This window comes from Condylura cristata, unplaced genomic scaffold (assembly GCF_000260355.1).
Source record: "Condylura cristata isolate star-nosed mole 26May11 unplaced genomic scaffold, ConCri1.0 scaffold00005, whole genome shotgun sequence".
Taxonomy (NCBI): Eukaryota; Metazoa; Chordata; class Mammalia; order Eulipotyphla; family Talpidae; genus Condylura; species Condylura cristata.
This window is the reverse complement of record NW_004567106.1, coordinates 55,855,291-55,876,165: the sequence shown is the minus strand read 5'-3', so window position 1 is coordinate 55,876,165 and position 20,875 is coordinate 55,855,291. Positions and strand designations below refer to the sequence as shown.

Genomic DNA, 20,875 nt, shown 5'->3' with positions numbered 1-20,875 from the left:
CGCGTTTCCGGCGCGCTCCCCCGCGCCCTGCGTCCTGTGGTCTCGCCCGCCCCCGCTGCCATGTTGGATTGTGCGGCCGCCGCCGCCGCCGCCGTAGCCGCCGCGGAAGGAGGGTTGGAGGAGGAGTTGGGAGTTTAGCGCAGTCGCCGGAGTGCGAGGACATCCGGCCCGAGCCCAGCCCGGCGGGAGCTGGGAGCTTCCTTTTCTCAGCGCGGCCCGAAGGCGGCCCGCTGTCGGCTGCTCCTGCCCGTGGCCTCCTCCGCCCCGCGCCGGCGGAGCTGCGAGATGTTGCGCCTCTGACTCCCTGCTCCCGCCCTGTCACCGAGAGGGGAACGAGCGCTCGCCCACTCGCCGCAGGACACGGCCCTGGACTCCACACCCCGCCGGCGAAACCATGAGCTCCGGCCAGCAGCAGCCGCCGCCGCAGCGGAGGGTCACCAACGTGGGGTCCATGCTGCTCACCCCGCAGGAGAACGAGTCCCTCTTCACCTTCCTGGGCAAGAAATGTGTGGTCAGTGGCCCAGCCCTGCGTCGCCACCCCCGATGTTATCTCGCGGGCCCGGGCAGCCGGGCGGGGAAGTGGGAGTGGGGAAGGAGGCGCGAGGGTCCTGCTGCCGGCCAGGCCTAACCCCCTGCCCTGGCCCCCGGTCTGCGACCTGGCGGCGCTCCCGGGGTGCGGACTTGGGTGGCCGGGGCGGCCGGACGCCGCCTCCGGAGCTGCGGGGAGCTGGAAGTGTCACCTCCGCAGGCCAGCCCGGGATCCTGCTGGGCCGGGTGCTCTTGGCTCTTTCAAACTTTACTCTGAGGCCACCAGGGAAAATAGCCTTCTTGCACGAAATTACTGGATATTAGGAACTGGGTCCCTGAACTGGCCCTCGCTGCACCACCTCCTGACCCTTGATCTGGGGGTGCACCTTCCTTCACAATGCTAGAGATTTCTGGAGTGGGTAGGTGCGGGAATGAAGCCCAAATATGAATGAAGCCGAACAGAAGGTGGATTTTAATCTCTTTAGGATTTCAGGGGAGAATGAAGTCGAATGCATTGGTTCAGAACGAAGGCAGGAAATGCCCCTGCTCCCCATTGCAGGGAACAGGATTTATTTCTCCAGTAGTCTCGCTCAGGCCTGGTTTCTACACTCCTCCCCACTGATTTTTTTTTCCTTGATGGGTGGAGGTGCAGCTCTCCCACAATCTTGCACAGGGGAAGCGCAGTTCTTAGTAACCTTTTTGGCCCGAAAATGCTTCTTAGGTTGGTTCTGTGCGGCCTGTTCCATTCCCAGATGGCCTGTTGGGAGCGAGCAGTTCTACTGTGGGAAGGGGACTGTGTGTTGTTGACGGAAGCATTCATTACATTGGCTGCTGGCAGTTTGGGGGTGGGGAGGTTCTGCTCTGGTGTAGGCCTTGTCAGGCTGCATCTTTCTGCGGTGGCTGGGGTGGACTGAGTTAGTTGGAACGCAGTTGGGGTCCCTTCCTGCTTTGCTTCTTGGCACCTGCAAAGTATGTGCCACTAAAACCCAGGAAACACCTGCAGAAATTTTAACAGTGCAGCACCATTTTGCATCTGGCAGTGTTAAACCTGTGAAGCCCGACTACACCTGCTTGCTTAAGAAATTAGGATCCGACAATTTCTACTACACCTGCTTGTTTAAGAAATTAGGATCTGACAATTTCTGGAACCTTTCAGCATGGTTAACTCTGTAGGAACCCAGCCTTGGTTGGAGATTGAATCCCTACATTCAATTCAGATGTGTTTCATATTTCAGAAGTTAGCCCTTAACGATTCTTATTCAGAGTTTACTGACTAGAGAAATGAAATAAGAGGAGTGGCATAAAGTCAGAATTTGTGAAATAACTTTAAAGATAACCAAGTTCCCTGACCCCTGGACTTTTTTAAACAAATGAGAAAACTAAGCCAGTGAACCTTAAGTCACTCAGCAATTTAGTAATGTGATCAGAATTAGGAAACCAGGGCTCCTGGTGCTTATATCCCTTGTACTTTCCACTACATTATATTGTTTTATGTGGGATTTTTTCTTGGTACTGAGTGTTTCTAAAAATGGTATTACAGGAATAATTGCTTTCTTTTTCATCAAAAACTGATAAACCTAAAGCAGTATTAATTTTTGTATATTTTAATTTAAGGAGAATATCCAGCACTTTGATTGCTATGGTACCTGAGATGAAAAAAATTAAAACTGTTTTATTACATTATATAACTAATCTGTATCAGGAACTAGTTATACAATGTTTTGCATATTAGATACATTAACTTCAGGTAGGAAGAATTTTAAATTTAACCCAAATACTTTACTAATTGCCTTATGCTTACCTGAAGTGTTTATTGTTTTCAAAAAAATGATAGATGTAGAAGAATATTGTGAAGAGAAATTTCTGTGTTGCTTACTAGTTAAAATAACTAAGTAGATTGCCAAATAGGTTGTTACTATTCACTGCTTAATTTTGTCACGTTATCTAGTATTAATCAGTTTTTCCACATAGTTATAGTTACCTGCTCTTATGGTATGAAAGTATTGCAAAGATTAGTTTGACTGTATGATTTCTCCCATTACTAAGGAGTTAAGTAAGAATGATATTTTAATGTTTTGGGACAGTTTTCTTCCCCTTTGCTGACTGGGCAAGTTTAAGTGTGTGTATGTTTTAAACAATGCTTAACTACATTGTTTCTTTTTAAAAAAATCCATCAGTAACATTTATTAAATTAAACAGATTAAATTTGTTAGGTAAGAAATGTATACAGAGTTCTATCTAGGAATTCAAGAAATAGTTATAACAACAACTCTGAGGAGCTGGCTTCTTTCACTCAACAAATATGTAATGAGTAATTTAAATGTTGAAGTTAAAATCAGGTTTGATGCCTGCCCTGGGGGAGCTTACTGTGTCTAACCAGGGAAACAAATGTGTAAACTGATGAGTAAGACAATACTTCAAAGTGATGTGTGACACTGAGAGATGTGTAAGAGACTGTGTCACAGTGAAACACGTCTTGACTTACTGGTCAGCAGGCTAGGGTTCAAACTCATCAGATCACTTTGGACATGTTTCCTGTTACTTGGTTGAGACTTGGTCTTCTTATCTCTAAAACAGGGCTACTTCATAGAGTGGTTGTGTGGAGCAGAAGCAGTATATGGAAAAGTGTGGATGCTGTTCATTCCACAAAGATCTAGACGATTAAATAAGGGGATGGTGGGAGAGAGAATAAATAAAAGTTTAGAATGGGCACTGCCTAAAGATAGGTAAATGCTTCCACGTTTCTGCGTTGATGAGAGAGAGGTTTGAAAGTAGGAGGGAGCAAGGAGGACATCTGCTTCGGTTCTCAAATATAGAATCATTGTGGGAATTATTAGTAATGTTGCTTACTATTACCTTTCCCTGCGGTACTCACCTGGTTGATTTGTTTTAGATTTAGTGATATTTAAGGACCCATACCAACTTTAATCTTGTATTTCCATTAATTCCTCAGCATGTGTTTTAACTTGCTTATATTCTTTACTTTGTCTGTTTTTGTTTACTCACCTTGTATTAACTTTGTGAGATTAGGATTTATACCAGGTAGTCTTCTGTAATTTTTATTAACATCTTGTGTACATCATTGAGTATACTTACAAATTGAGTAATTATAATTGCTAGCTTGTTTATGCAGTAGGAGTTCACTCAGCATTTCTCATTGCTTGATCAGATTGTTGAAGCCTTCAAGTTTTTAGTGCATTTGGTGGGTATCTAGGCTTGTGTTCACTTATCAGGAGAGCAAAGTGGATGTGCTCTGTTATCTAATAATTACTTTGTTTCTATTCTAAATTCTTAAGGGACAAGAGACCAGAGGGATCTTTCTTTTGATGACTGCCTGAATTAAGGAGTATTAGTGGGAAGTTGTGGCTAGTAATTGTTTCACCTTGGGTAATATGAAAGGAGAAAAAAAGACAAAATTCATTTGATTTGGAATGTGTAAGGCTGGACAGGCCAATCTTGTAGAGAGGAAAGATCTGAGCAGAGTAAATTCCCATAAAATGAGGAGGGGTTCTTCTTGGAAATTGCAACTTTAAGTAAAATGACATAAAAAAAGAAGAGGTTTTTGAATCATGCCATTTCATTCTATATCAGCTGGGATTGCTTTTTTCCCCTCAGAATTTTAACAAGGGCCTTAGAATGAATGGCATGATTCAAGGACCTGTTTTCCAAAAATACAAGGTGGACTGAAAATTCAGGAGTATTTAGATGTATCTGTAGATCTGGGTTATAAATCTTACTTCTTACTCTTAACTTTCTAATGTAGGCAGAGACCCTGACAGGTATGAGCCTTAGTGTTTGGTTTGTGAAATGGGCTTAATCAAAGATTTTGTAGAATAATACAGTTATGTTTGTAGCACAGTTCGAATACTTGACACAGAATGTTAGGGGACTTTTGAGAAGCATGTGCAAGACCATTGTCATTAGTGGTATTCACTACTCAATTTAGATTTCCTCTTAGTGGTGGAATTTTAATGTAAAATTTTGAACTTTATATTTTATCTATTTTGATTAAGGTATATTCTAACAATTTTAGCAATATAATAAAGTCAGTTATTAGATCTCCACGGGGACTTTCTGGGTAATCTTAACATCCCTAATTCCTGACTAAGAGGAAAAAAGATACTGGTAGGTTAGGAATTCCCCAGTTTGAATTCATTCTCTGCCATCAACTGTAAATGTGAACAAAAATATCTACCTTTCACTAATCTAAACATGAGTGGTTGGAAAACAAAGCAGTGTCAGTCTTACTAACTTTTACTTGCTATCATTCTGACTGTGTAGTTTTTTGGAACTCTACAGCTGGCGAAGAACAGCTTTTCTGTGAGCCCTGGCTTCTGTCAGTTTTGCATATTGGAGACACAGATATATATGTCTCAGTGAAAGGTGATCTGTAATTTCATGTAAATTTCCATTTCTAACTCACCTTTTTTTAGGCACCATCATTTAATAGGCATTCCCGCGTTGAAAAGATCAGAATGAACAAAATAATCTGAATTATTTTTATTATTCCTTGTAATTGCTGGGCTTTTTTTTTTTTTTGTCTTATTAGAAGTATGGTGTTAAGATTAAGTTATTTTGAAGAATTTCTCTCTTGCTAACCAAGTCTATTTAGAATCTTACTTCTTACATGAAATTGTGCGAATGATAACATAATTGAGTGTTACATTTATTGCTTATTTTCTATGGTTAAAGTTTTTTTTTTTAGACTCAGTATTTATAGTGAATTCATTTAGTCATTTTAGAGACTGATTCAAAGATGAGGTTAATATGATCAGATAGAGTTGAGCTTCATTATAAATTATTTTATCTAGGAGTCATAACTTTGATCCAGTAAGTAAGAACTCAGCATTGTTAATTAAGTTCACTTTAATTATAAAGGTTCTGGAAGCAAAACAAGTTCAGACCTTCTTAACCACACTAATATGTATATATTGTTGAGCTGTAAACATAATTCTTAATTGATGTATGACTAAACAGTTTAGTATTTAAAAATATTAAATATTGTTTAATAATTAGAAGATGTTTGCATGTTTAACTAAATTTGTAACTATAACAAAAATATACCCTTTTTTATTTACTATATCTATACATTATTCTTAAAAGTAGTAAAAGACTCACTATCATCAATATGGGAGAGTGAAATTAACTAGAAAATGTCATTTCCCTTTAGACATAATGCCTTATAGGGCAATTGTGGTTCTTTTTATTAAATATATATCAAATAATGTTTTATGAAGCAGATCTTGGAAACCCCCGTTTAGAAAACAAATGAAAGATTTGCAGTTACTTCATATTTCAGTTACTGTGGCTATTGTTCCTCAACAGCCTTGACCCTTTGGTTTTTCTTTCATAGAGATTTTTTTGAACTTATTTTTAACTTGACCTGAAGATATACTGTGGAAATCTGTTTCATTAAAAAGAGTGTTTGTTGAAGACCAAGATAAATTGAAACAAAAGCAAAATACAAAAGACATCCAGGAACATTAAATGCTGTTAAAAATGATATGAGAAGGTTGAAAATACACTAGACTAAATACACAGTAACTTTATGATAATGAAATATTTTTCAAGTTTCATTTTAAAGTTAAACTTTCTTTACTGGATTTGGAGAAGCTAAAACTAGCTAACATTTTATAATTAAAAAAAATAAAGGTGAACCTTTTTTTTTTTTTAAACTCATACCTTTGATTCTAAAATTAAAAAAAATTAAATGCATCTTTTAGTCTGGTGACTAATTTTGTTGCTAGAAATTATCAGGGGATACCTAAATACTTGTTAAGAAATTTTCCTAATAGTGAAGAAACTGAATGATTTGTATGTAAAGTGTAACACTAGTTAGAAATCCAAATGAGTTCCTCTATTTTTATTAATGCAATATCATGATCAAATGTTGAAGATTTTCTGAGAATATGACAACCTCCCAATATTGTGGCGTACACAGGAAAGGGTGAGGAAGATTGCAAAGATCTCAGGAAGATAAAAATAATGTACAGGCCAAAGCACATCTTACAAAGTCAGTATATGTTTACAAATAAAATTTAAATGATAGGTATATTTACTGGATTTGATACAGAATTGGAAGGTTTGAACATACAGACCCTAAGTGTGTCAGTATCAGGAAACTAGCTCAGTTCAGGTATGGAGAAATGTGTGAGTGAAGATTTGGAGCAGAGAATTTGTATTGAGTGCTTGTCTAGAACTGAGAATGACATTTGCTTGAGACAGTTAATAAAAAGTCTGAAGATTTTTGTAGACCTTGAACTTGAGCCTTGGAATTGAACTTTAGTGTGGAAATAGTAAGGAATCATATAGATTTTTTTTTTTATTCAAAAAGTGTCAAGATCCCAGATGGGAGAAACTGGAAAGTATTTTCATAAGAGGAATAATAGAGTTAGTACTTATTAAACACTTTCTTATTCATCATCGCAGAAGACCTGGCCCTAATAACCTGAGTTGTAACAGCATCTGGGACAAAAGGTTATAAGGGATGGTAAATCTTTGGTCTTTTTATTCACGACAGATACTACCCGTCACACCACTTACTCCTCCTAAATCCAGATTTGGTTTCTGAATACTCAGCATATCCCTGAAGGCAGCCATTGCAAATGAGTCCGAGTTCACAGTAGATAAAATATAGTCACCCTTCCAAGACTATATTCTGGAAACAATTGTGAAGAGAAGTTTGACAGTATCATAGTTAACTGTGAATTCCAGATAACAGTGGAACCTATTAGTGGAAATGACAAGAAAACAGGCATCAAAGGACTAGACCTCGAAATCCTTGCAGAATGTTGATTACTGTTGTTTTAGAAGTGGAAAAAGTCTATGAAGTGTCACACAGCTCAGATTATAGAGGCAGGCATTCTAGGTCATATCTGACTTGACCCACAGTTGAAAAGGATGGATTTCAGTGAAGAGCTGATCTCTTTAAATTATGAAAAGAGAGAGAGAGAAAAGAGAGAAAGAGAAGAAAAAACTGTACATATTTTTCTGCAACTTAATTTCTTTAAAAAGATTTATTTATTTATGCATACAGAACTGGGATATAGTCCAGAGGTATAGGGGTGGTGAGAGGATTCACCAGAGACAGTGGGGAGCAGAATAGGGTGGATAAGGAATTACACTGCTGAGGGGAGCAGCAAGCGGGTCATGAGAGATCTGCCACGCCATGGTGGTCACCTCCCCCACTGGGGAATCGAACTCATGCTGAAGTGGCTTTAGCTTCTTAGTGCTGTGTTTTAACTGGCTGTGCCACCAGAGAGGGCCCTGCAACTTAATTTTTTTCCCTTAAATCTGTCTCATGTTCCCACATTTATTTCTATTTTATGTATATTGTATTTTTTATTACAACAGCCTACATTTTATGAGTTTCTTGTAACAATTCCTGTTGATAGTGTATTCATTTTCTACAGCTGCTGTAACACGAAAAGCAAAGTAGATGGCTTGCAGACATATTCTTTCACACTTATGGAGACTAGAAGTCTGAAATGAAGGTGTTGGTATAGGTGATTCCTTCTGGAGGAACTGAGAGAATCTATTTCCTGTCTCATTGCTAGCTTCTGGCATTTGCTTAAAATCTGTGAAACCCTTTGGTTTATATCACCACTTCAGTCATTCTCCACGCATGCAGTCACAATGTGCTTACTGTCTCAGTGTCTTTATTTTCTTAGAAGGACACCTGTGATTGCATTAGTGTCAACATAGTGATCTCATCTTAGCTTGATTATGTCTGGAAAAACCGTCTTTCCAAATAAGGCCGTATGCAACAATACAGGAGTTAGGACTTAACATCTCTCTCCAAAGAACATAACTTGTAAGAGTGGATATTTTCACTTTCCAAGTTTTTGCCTTTAAAAATATTGCTATAGTGAATATTCAAGTACATGTTTTCATTTGTCCTTTTTAATTATTTCTTTATTTTATTTATTTTTTTTTAAAGATTTATTTCTTTATTCATACAGAACTGGGGTACAGGCCAGAGGCTCAGGGGCGGTGAGAGGCTTCACCAGAGACAGAGTGGGGAGCAGAACAGGCAGATCGACGAAGCACACTGCTGAGGGGAGCAGCGGGCGGGTCAGGAGAGGTCTGGCTCGCCATGTGGTCTCCTCCGGGGCAGGCGGGAATCGAACTCATGCGGAAGTGGCTTCAGATTCTCAGTGCTGTGCTTTAACCCGCTGCGCCACCAGGGAGGGCCAATTTCTTTATTTTTTAAGATATTTATTTTGTGTTGAAAAGAACTGGGGTGTAATGACCAGCGGCATGGGGTGGGGGTGGTGGTGAAAGGAGTTACCAGAGACAGAGTAGGGAGCAGAACAGGTGGATTTTACTGAAATGACACTGTCAAGGGGAGCAGTGGGCAAGACACCATATGTGAGCAATTACCTGGCCTGGGATCGAACTTAGGCCACAGCAGTGAAGAGTGCTGAGATTTCATCCCTGGCCACCAGGGAGGCTCAATAATTATTATTATTTTTTTTTTTAGAATAAATGCTAAGAAGTGAAATACAGGGCATGAATATTTACCTGAAAGAGATCATAATCTGGACAGTTTATACGAGGGACATAGAGTTCTGCTTCAAGCTTAAAAAATATATGAAAACTTAAAAAACACTATAAAGTAAAAAAAAAAAAAAAAGCCGTAAGCTTACTTGTGCCTGTCTCTCCACTTTAATGGGCATCAACTCAGGGACAGTCTTGTTTGCTCTGTATCCCTATCCACTTTCCCTTTTCAGTATTATTTTTATGTAATCCAAGGTATCTGGTGATTTCTCCCCCCCCCCCACCAGTCTTCTTAGATATATATTAATTTTGCTGATTTTCTTTTAAAAAGATTTTTCCTTGATATCTGTTCTTTTTCAGTTTCATTAATTTATGTTCTGATGTTTATTTAAATGTTCTCGGCTCATTTTAGGTTTAATTTTTTTTCTTAATTTTTTTAAGGTGGTTACTATTGATTGATTATTTTGAGACCTTTTCCTTTTTTCAATGTTGGTGTTTAGTGCTATACATTTCCTTCTGCTAGTGGTAGCCCACATATTGGACATGTACTTTAAATTGTTTTTTTATTTTCCTTATCATTTCATTGACCCACAGGTTTCCTTAAAAGAATGAAATAAGTTTCCAAATACTAGGGATGTTCCAGCTGTCTTTGTTACTGATTTCTTGATTATTTGATTATTGATTACTTGATTATTGGAGAACATATGAATCTTTTTTTTTTTAAGATTTATTTATTTATTCATACAGAACTGGGGTACAGGCCAGAGATGCGGAGGGTGAAGGAATTCACCAGGAACAGAGTGGGGAGCAGAACAGGCAGATCCACGAAGTACACTGCTGAGGGGAACAGCTGGCAGGTCAGGAGAGGTCTGCCACACCATGTGGTCACCTCTGGGGCAGGTGGGGATCGAACTCTTGCGGAAGTGGCTTAGCTTCTTAGTGCAGTGCTTTAACCCCCTGCGCCACCAGGGAGGGCCCAGAACATATGAATCTTTTATTGAGCATTGTTATGTATTGCTCAGAATATGGCCTAAATTGCTGCCTGCATGCACTTGAAAATAATGTGCATTGTGTGTACCTAATGCAGTGTTCAGCAAATTTTAATTATATCACATTGGTTAATGGTATTGTTTAAGCCTCCTTTATTCTTTTTAATTTTCTGTTTGTTTTCAGTTGAAAGGGTGTTAGATCTTCCTCTGTAATTATGAATTTGAATTTGTTTCTCCTTGCAGTTTCATCATTTTTGCTTTATATATTTTGAACTTACTGAGAAAATCTTGTTTACAGTTTTTGACACTTAATGAATAAAGCGGCTCTAAGTATTCACTTACAGATTTTTCTATGAATAGTAAGTTTTTTATTCATTTGAGTAAATACTTAAGAACACAATACATGGCAAGCCTCTGTTTAGATTTTTAAGAAACTTCCAAAAAAGGCTGTTTTGTTTCACATTCCCAATAAATGAATTTCTGTTACTCCTTGTTCTCACCAGCTTTCGGCGGCGTTAACTTGTGTTTTGAATTTTAGTTACAGTAATTATACGTTATTCTCACATTTGAAGTTTCTAATACCATATGTTGATGGACATTTGTCATATGTATATCCTCTTTGGTGAAGTGTGTATTGAGCTCCCTTGCCTAATTTTTAGTTGTGTTGTTTCTTGTTAATGAGTTTCAGTATTTCTCTATTTTATACATACAGCCTTTTGGGATATATTTCTTTTCTGTCTGTGTCTTTTCATTCTTTTATCAGTAGTTTTTGCAGAGCAGAAGTTTTTATTTTATTTATTTTTTTAAAGATTTTATTTATTTTTGCGTACAGAACTGATGTACAGGGGCGGCAAGAGTCTTCTTCAGAGTCAGAGTGGGGTGCAGAACAGGCAGGTTGACGAAGTACACTGTTGAGGGGAGCAGTGGGAGGGTCAGGAGAGGTCTTCCGCGCCATGTGGATCACCTCCAGGGAGGGTAGGGATCAAACTCATGCTGAAGTGGCTTTAGCTTCTTAGTGCTGTGCTTCAGCCCACTGCGCCACCAGGGAGGGCCCAGAAGTTTTTAATAGTAATGAAGTTCAATTCATGTATTGTGGTTTTACTGTTGCTTCTAAAAAATCATGGAACCAAAAATTGCCTACATTTTTTCCTGTTATAAAAGTTTTCAGAACCACTTTACATTTTACATTTAGCTCTGTAGTCAGTTTTGACTTAATTTTTGTAAAAGATCTAAAGTAATTGGGGGTTTTGTTTGTTTTTTTGCTTATAGATGTCTGTTTTTTCCATTATCTTTTAAAAATAGTAGCCTTTCTCCATTGGGTTTTATTTGCCCCTTTCTCAAAGATCACTGGAATACATATGTGCAGATCTTCTGGAGTTGGTGTTGTGTTCCACCGATCCATTTGTTCTTTTGCCACTACCACACTGCCTTTATTTCTTTTTTCCTGGGTCTTTTGCTTTCTATATAAATATTAGATTGAGTTTGTTGATGTACACAAATAACTTTGGTTAGGATGCTATTGAATATATAGATTCAGGTGAGGAAAAATGACATCTTAACAATAGTGATTTCCTGTCTAGTATGAAATAACCTGTTTTTCATAATTTCTTTGTGTGCTTTCTTCAGAACTTTGTATTCATAGATTTTTATTTACATGTATAGCTAAATATTTTATGTATGTGCTAATGTAAATGGCAGTTGTTCATTCGTGGTATATAGGGAATTTGACTTGTGTATATTAGCCTTGTATCCTATAACCTTGCTCTCTTATTAGTTATAAGACTTTTCTTTTTACTTTTATATATATATATAAATTTATTTTTACATCATTTTGTGCATTTTTCCAACTCACTTGCAATCCCCTTGGGCTTGCCATCACCATAGTCCAGTGCATTTCCCTTCCCTCGCTGTTTTTGATCCCATTCCCCACTCCAACCCCACAAAATGTCTCTTGTATATAGCAACATTATCACTATTTTCTGGACTGTTCCATTATATTTCTGCTATCAGAGAAAACATCTGGTATTTTTCCTTTTCTTTCTGGCTTACCTCACTAAGCATGATCTTTTCCAGTTCCATCCATGTTGCCTCAAAAGACATGTGTTTCTTTTTTTTGGTTGCTGAGTAATATTCCATTGTGTATATATGTACCACATCTTTTTAATCCAGTCATCCATTTTTGGGCATTTGGGCTGCTTCCATGTCTTTCCAATTATAAATAAAGCAGCAATAAACATGGGGGTGCAGGTGTCTTTTTGAATCAGGGTTTTTGTGTCTTTTGGGTAGATACCTAGGAGTGGGATTGCTGGGTCATAGGGAAGCTGCATGTTTAGCAGTATGAGGAACCTCCAAACAGTTTTCCATAGTGGTTGTATTAGTTTGCATTCCCACCAGCAGTGCAGGAGAGTTCCTTTTTCTCCACATCCTTGCCAACATTTGTTGTTGCTATTTGTTTGAAGATGTGCCTTTCTCACTGGGGTGAGATTGTTACCTTTTTTTTTAGCCAAAGATTTATTTATTTATTCATGAATAGATAAACTGGAGTGTAGGCAAGAGGTGCAGTGTGGCAAAGGTGGGTGTGAGAGGATTCACTAGAGACAGTGGGGGACAGAATAGGCAGATTGACTGAAATAGACTGCTGAGGGGAGCAGCATGTGAGTGTTGCATTATGTGAATTAGCTCCTTGCCGGGCATCAAACTTGTGCTGCAGTGGCTTTATAGTGCTGAGACTAACCCCTTGAGCCACGAGGGAGTCCCCTCGTTATGTCTTTATCTGTTTTTAGTTTTGAGTAGTTCTGTAACAGAATAGCTAAGTGTAGTATTTTCTCTGCTTCTATTTCCTAAACAAGTTACAGTGTATATCATCTTAAATGTTTAACAGAATATATCAGTGAAACCATCTGGGTCTATTGTTTTGGTTTTGAAATAGGCCAGAGATATGTGTTGGGAGAGAGGATGATTGAGTTTCTTAAATAGATAGAGATCTATTCTAATTAACTCATTTTCCTTCCTGTGAATTGTATCTTTCAAGAATTGGCATACTGCATCTAGGCTATCAAATTAATGGATGTATATACACTTGTTAATATTCCTTTGCCATCTGTTTATGTCTGTGTAATTGTGAAGACCTGGTGTTAATAATTTGTGTCTTCCTTTTTTTATTAGTTGGTTAGAAATTTATCAATTTTATTGATCATTTCATTCTACTACTGATTTCCTGTTTTCCTTGCATTTATTTCGATCCTTTCTAGTTTCCTAAGATATATCTTCCTTTACTTTAGACCTTTTTTCTTTCTCACAAATGCATTCAGTGCTATAAAATTCCACCTAAATACTGCTTTTGCTACATTGGACAAATTTTCATTTATATCAAAATGTATTTAAATTTCTACTGAGACTTCTTGACCTGTGTTACTTAGAAGTACATTTATCTCCAAATATTCTGAAATTTTCAGCTTTTAATAATTTTTATATTGTTATGTGAGAGCATATTTTGTATGATTTCTACTCTTTCAAATATGTTGTTTTATGGCCAGAAGTGTAGTCTGTCAGTGATACTCCATGCGAGCTTGAAAAGAATGTGTATACTGTTGTAGTTGGATGAAGCATACTCTCAGATCATTAGACCTCTTGAGTGATGTGTGATGTTGAGTTTCTCTCTTTTCTTAATTGGTTTTCTAAAGCCTGCTAATATGTCAATTACTGATAGGGGTTGAAATCTCCAACTAAAATAGTGGATTCATCTATTTCTCCTGCAGTCCTATCAGCTTTTGCTTCCTGTGTTTTGATGCTCAGTTGTTACAATGCCTACACAGTTGAGCTTGCTGTCTTCTTCAAGAATTAATCTCTTTATCATTATGTAATGCCCTTTTTGATCATAATTTTCCTAACTCTGAAGCATACTTTGCCTAAAGCATGCTAGCTTTATTTCAGTTATTGTTAGCATAGTATTCTTTATTCTGCTTTAATTGCTCTGTCTTTATAGTTTAAAAGTGTTTTTTAGTAGATCACATGTAGTTGGGGATTTTTTTTTTCCAATTTAGTCTGTCTTTTAATTGGTATATAAAGAACATTTATAATTAAAGGAGCTGTTGATAATATTGGTTTAGTATGGGCTATATTGGTTAACTATTTTCTCATGTTGACCTTTTCCTTTTTTCCCCCGGCACTCTTTAATTTGAGTATTCTGTGCAATATTTCATGTTTTCTAATAGTTACCATTGCATGTCTTGCCAGTTTTCAAATTACTCTTTTCCTCTGTGTAAAGACCAATACTTTGAGTTTTAAGTCATGCTTTATGTTTTCTTAACACCATAATGATGGGAGTACTTAATATTTATTGAGCAGTTAGCTAGTACATTACATTTATATATAGTGTATGCACCATAATGATATGCAAAAGATGGAGCACCATCTGTTTTTAGATAGACTTGAAAACCTCAAAGTTATTTGTTTAGTTAACTGTGATACAAATTATGTTCCTATTTTTGTGCTTGTCTTATTTACTGGCCTTGATGTGCTTTTAAAATAGCGGGGAAAGTACAGTCTCTTTAAAATGTATTTTCACTTTGGTATGCTATTTTTGTCCTTAAACTCTTGCTCCCCCTTTCTATGGGTGGAGGTTGTGGTGGAAGCAAATTCCTGTGGTTTGTGGCATTTCAAATATTAGGAATAGGGATGAATTAACTGAGGGTTTTCACCATGTCATATAGATGTTTATGGTTAATTAAAAGTGTTGAGAAGTGAACGATCATTCTTCAGAAAATTATTTAAATACCTCAGGTTAACAGTCTGTCCATCTGAAAGGTATTTCATATAATTTTGATAACACAGTAATAATATGATTCTTTCACTTTAGCCAATGAGTGAGCATAAAATGCCATAAAATACTGGGCTGGGGCCCTCCCTGGTGGCGCAGCGGGTTAAAGCACAGCACTGAGAATCTGAAGCCACTTCCGCATGAGTTCGATTCCCGCCTGCCGCCTGCCCGGAGGAGACCACATGGCGAACCAGACCTCTCCTGGCCCGCCCGCTGCTTCCCTCAGCAGTGTACTTCGTAGATCTGCCTGTTCTGCTCCCCACTCTGTCTCTGGTGAAGCTTCTCACCGCCCCTGAGCCTCTGGCCTGTACCCCAGTTCTGTATGCACAAATAAATAAATCTTTAAAAAAAAAAAAAAAAAATACTGGGCTGGACGAAGAGTACATAGTCGAAGAATACATGACCCTTGTCTTTAGAGGATGGACAGTGTATCAGTGAGTAGACCCCACACACGAGTGAATAACAAGTCATTCAGTGATAGGTGCTTCACTGGCTATGTAAGCGATATAAAGGAATAGAGAGAGGAAGAAGTGTATGCTTGAGGAAATAAGAAAAATCTTGATAAAGAGCATTATATTTCACATTAGGTATCTAAAATTTGAAAAGCTTCAGTCATAATATTCTAATACAGTAAACAAACACCATGAGAAGCTGGGATGAGAAGTATGGTACGTTAAGGTAGCTGCAGATTATTTGGCTCCCATCTCTCAAATACTTGGGGTTAATAGGAGTTGAAGAGTAAAATTGTTAATTGCCACAGGTTAAGAACTTGAATCTTTGCCAGAGAGTTTGGAACTGATTCCTGTCAAATTGGAACCTATTACATTTTTAAGCATGAATCTGTATGTTAAAAGAAAATTGACAAATAGAATATATGAAAGGTAATAATAATACTTCAGGCCAGACTTCAGGTATGTATAAACTTCAGATCTTATATATATGCTTGTATGTGTAATAGTATATACATATAGTATAATGGCATATACATATAGTAAAAAAAATCCTTATTGATTTCCATTAAGATATTAGAGCTATGAGAATATACATAATATAAACATTTACTTTACAAGTATATTGCTAAGTTCTTTTTGGACAAGTCACAGAAACTAGAGTGACTGGCTTAAGCGAAAAAGAATGTATGGACTGCCAGAGGATCCCATGGAATTTGAAACAGAACTGAACAATAAAACTTAAGGACCTGTTGGAACTTAGAAAACTATGAGAACATTAGAAGTGGGTGCCCCCTCCCCCCTTTTTAAAAAGATTTATTTATTCATACAGAACTGGGGTACAGACTAGAGGTGCAGGGGCTGTGAGAGGATTCACCAGAAGCAGAGGGTGAAGCAGAACAGGCACAATGATGAAGTATACTGCCGAGGGGAGCAGTGGGCAAGGCAGGAGAGGTCTGCTGCGCCATGTTGATCACCTCTGGGGTGTGGATCGAACTCACACTGATGCGGTTGCTGCTTGCTTGCAGTACTGCTCTTTAACCTGCTGCACTACCAGGGAGGGCCAAATGGCACTTTTTTTTTTTTTAAAGATTTATTTATTTGTGCATACAGAATGGGGGTACAGGCCAGAGACTCAGGGGTGGTGAAAGACTTCACCAGAGACAGAGTGAGGAGCAGAACAGGCAGATCAACGAAGTACACTGCTGAGGGGAGCAGCGGGTGGGTCAGGAGAGGTCTGCCACACCATGTGGTCACCTCCGGGGCAGGCGGGAATCGAACTCATTCGGAAGTGGTTTCAGCTTCTTAGTGCAGTGCTTTAACCTGCTGCGCCACCAGGGAGGGCCCAAATGGCACTTTTTAATAACCTCAGTCATCTCTTCCCTCAACTACTCAGGATTGTGACTGGTTATGAATTCTAATTTCCTGGGAGAGAATCTTAACTGACTTGAATCAGCACAGATGCTTGTCTCTAGAGAAGAGGCAGTAGTAAGTCTCTAATATAAGAAGTATTGGGGAGAGAGATGAGAGATTGGGTGGCAGTGCCTGCAAGGTTGGTTTACCATGTACATAAAAGCTAGTGAAAATCTTAAGATGTATTTTGCATGATTATGTGGTTTCTCAACCTAAACCTGCCTTAGATGCCATTGTTAAAAGTATTTTCTTCTTACTATACAGAGATGCTTTTTAAGTTACAACTCTGATTTCACATTTACAGAGACATTAAAAGTATAATGGTTCTCTTTCCTGTTTTTTGACGTTTGGTGTTTCTCTTTATTTTAATTGTCCAATTTTTTGGAACAGAAGTTACTAGTCCTCTACTCCGTACTATTTCCAACTAGAAATACAGCCACTGATAAATCTGTTATTGCTAAATCTGGTAACTGTCAGTAATTAACATTGAGTGAGTACAACAATGCTATGCAATTTTCCTAGCACTTTTTGTTTATGATGATATTTAATTCTGGTAATCTTACTGATGAAGGAACTGTTCAGACCATTGCAGCGTTAACTAATTTTATCTTTATAACCCAAGATGATGCTATGAATATATAGCCATTTAATAGATAAGGAACTGGAAAAGTTATCTCCTAAAAGTCACACTGCTAATAACCAGTGGAATCTATCCCAGAGTTTGTGTTTTGAATTCTCAATGCCCCTGGGACATTTCCTAATTCTCTGCCTTCACCTTGACCCCATTTAGAAAACAGGATTCCTTTCTCAGCCTTCACAGAGCAACTTTATTTCTACTTTCATTTGGTACTTGTAGCATACTTTGTTAAAGCTTTTTCACTAAACATCTCTCTCTAGTTAGGTTATTAACTCCTTGGCTCATTCCTATCAACTATCTTTTCAACACATTAAAAGCTATATTTTTGATCGAATTTAATGCGTATTCAAACTTAGTCTCTAAATTAGAGATCTTGTTAATTCTTTGTATTATGACTATTCCTACCTTGACTTTATAAAATCTTATTCTAGGAAGTATGTTTATAAAATCTCTTCCCTAAGACTTTAGAGGAGTAGAGTCAAATAGAACTTTTTATGCAGATGGCCATAGCCTATGTCTGAGCAGACCAGTATACTACTCTATTATATATATACCTGTGCCTGTTGAGCATTTGAAATGTGGCTAATGTCACAGAGGATCCAGATTTTCAATGTCAGAGTTAAGTAGCTACTGTGCAGGACTGATGAGGGCCTTAGACAGTACAGCTGCAGGTGGCAGGAGGAATAGGACTTTGATCTGTGGGAGTGACCCTCCCACTTCCCAGCCTCCCAAATACGGGGCGTGCCTGGAAAGGAGAGTAATTTTGTGAAAGGTTTCTTTAACTCAAATAATTAAGTCCCTTTTTTCATAAAATGAGAAAACTTTGTTTTTGCCTTGAATAACATGGTGTGATTTTTACAGAGTAGTGTTATGTAAATGACTTCCAACTTCCATGTTCTTGACTTATTGATGGTCAACTTCTTATTAAAAGGAAAAAAAAACTTATTTTAATACATTAAACTTCTTATTTCTTCAAGGGGTTTGCAGTTTTCGTTCAGTTTCACTAATAATAACCAGAGTTAGAAATATTGATTCAGGCATTTTGAATACAAGTTGCCTTTTGAACTAACTACGTTGAACTTTCTTAGGAAGTATATAAAACCTAGTCTGTTGAATAATTTATATCAGATTATTGACTAGATTATGAGTATTTTGCTGTATTATGTTAACTTTTTGAAATTATGAATAAAATATAAACCTTAAATACAGCTTCAAGTGGGCTCATGCCTGTTTTTTTTCTTTTTAATTTTTGCTCCATATCTAGTTCTTACGCATAATATATGAGGGACTCTCAAATGTCATACTGAAAACTTTATTTAGGTTGTACCTTGAATTTCAACTATTTTTAGAGTGCAGATTAATTATTTGTTTGCATATCCTTCTCCTACTTTGACTATACATATAAAAGTCAGGCAAATTCAGTGTGCTTTTTGTCTGTAACAAACTTGCTGCATATAGAATAATAGAGGTGGAAGACAAATTAAATTGAATTTTAAACTTGCTTAAACATGTTTAAGAGTTCAAAAGACTCAGAGAAAGTTTGTGATAGAGACTATAGACTTTGGCCTTCATTCCTGACATAAGCTACTGACATAAGCTATTTCCCTGTGGAAGCCAAAGTTTTCTATTTTATTACTTTATGCTTTTAGATTCAATAAGTTATTTTTAACAATTTAATTTTTAAAATTTAAGGGAAGTCTTCTGAAAGCTACTGGAAGTACTTCCTGGGTTACAGTTTCTGACTCAAAAAATAATCTCCCCCCTGCCCAGACTTACACCATGTTGTGAATTGAATGGATTCTCCCCACCCCCCTTTCTCTTAGGTGTACTTTTCAAATCAGTGCTTAACTTTTCAAAAAGTTGAAGTACATCATTTAAAATCGAAAAGTATGGAAAGACAATGAGAATTTCCCTAACATCCTGTCGTATGTTTGCCCTAATCCTTGCCTGACAAAACTTACATGTACACACACACAACTCCTCAGCTAGTAGTGGTTTTCTGTTCCCCTTCCATACAGTTTCATGCATATTTAAAAACTATTCATTCTTGTGCTTTTGTGACAAATGTGGGCATACTGTACCCTTCATTTTTACACTCACTTTATATTTACATTTTACACCTTGCTTTTTTTCACACACACGTATCTTGAGGATCTTTATCATTATTTAAAGTGGTACATCATTTTAAAATTTAATTTTTAGCCACTAGGTGATATTCTGAACTGATAATTGAAAAGTGAGCAGTTCGACAGGTAAAAGGTGTCTAGCTTTCTGGGAATACAAAATTGAAGATTGGAATGTGAGAGGAAGTGCGGACCCTGTGTCTTCTGCATGCAGTGTGATAGCTGAGAACGAGGCTGCACATACATTTATTTCTTTTTGTCATTGAGAACAAATTATCTCCCCCATTATTTTTTTTAAAATTCTGCTCTGACAAGACCACCTTTCTTAGTTTTACCACGGGCATGGACAACCAGACTGTAACAAGGATTGTACAAATCAAGTCAGAGGAGAAAACGAGATAAATTTTAGCTGAAAGAGGTGTACTGTGAAGTAGAGTTGTTGGGGCCACCTCTGTGGAAGTGAAAATGCTGTTACCCCTGTATAGGGGTACGTGAGCCGTGATTAGAGGGGCAGCACGCAGCTCCAGGCTTGCGTCACTGGAGCTGCAGGGCTCTGCACTGTGCTTATGCAGCAGATGGGCTACATATGCATGACAGTACAATGCCTGTGTGTGGGAATTGTCAGGAACACAGGTTTAGGTTCAGTATGAAGAATATTTGAATTGAGCTGCTCAGCAATAAGATGGTTTTCCCCTCCTGTTGTGATCTTCCCCATTATATGAAAACACTCTTAGGCTTTTGTAAGAATGTTTTATTCTTATATATCAAATCAGATTCTTAGATTGAATAGAAGATTCATTATATAAAAAAAGACCTTGCAGCTCACCCCTCCACCCAACTTCTATTCAGTGTTTCGTCAGTGTTTCATCAGTGTTTTGTTGTTGTTTAAGATTCTTAAGTTTGTAAGATCATTATATGTTAAAAAGGTGTACTGCACTAAGTTTGGTTTGGCAAAAAGAATATGTAGGCTTAGATAGTTATTTATCTTTAACAAAATTCTGTTGCTTTAATTGATGTCGCTTTAATTCTCACACCAAGTAAGACTGACCCAGGCTTAGTGGCCTGAGACTTCTGCAAGCTAGAGGGACTCTCTTTACTTGCAAGATTTCAGAATTCAATATGGAAAAGATTACATCAAAAAACATGCCAAAAGCATCATGAAGTCCAGAAAACAGCTTATTGTTTATTATAATGTATTGTTATTAATTGACTGAGAAGTATCCTTAATTTTTTACCTACTTGGGCCACATATTCACTTGATTGCCTCTTTACATGATAATTTTGTATTTTTTATAAAGAGAATCTTTCTTCTTTTACAGAGTTTGGCAAGCTATGTCCTAAGCCAAACACTTGCATATTTGGTCAAAATTCACTTATTTTTTCTTCTTGATAGCTGTGAAGCTGAAAGAAAAATTTGA

General features: G+C 37.6%; 1 protein-coding gene across 1 annotated transcript in view; it reads left to right on the top strand.

Annotated features, from left to right (window-relative positions):
• The first annotated feature begins 72 nt into the window (after window positions 1-72).
• Window positions 73-20,875, top strand: part of WASL (Wiskott-Aldrich syndrome-like) — a 59,166-nt gene continuing 38,363 nt past the window's right edge. The window contains exon 1 of the mRNA XM_004676993.2: window positions 73-511. Within this exon, the coding sequence (XP_004677050.1) occupies window positions 395-511 (117 nt within the window). The 5' untranslated portion in view covers window positions 73-394. The remainder of the gene's footprint in view (window positions 512-20,875) is intronic.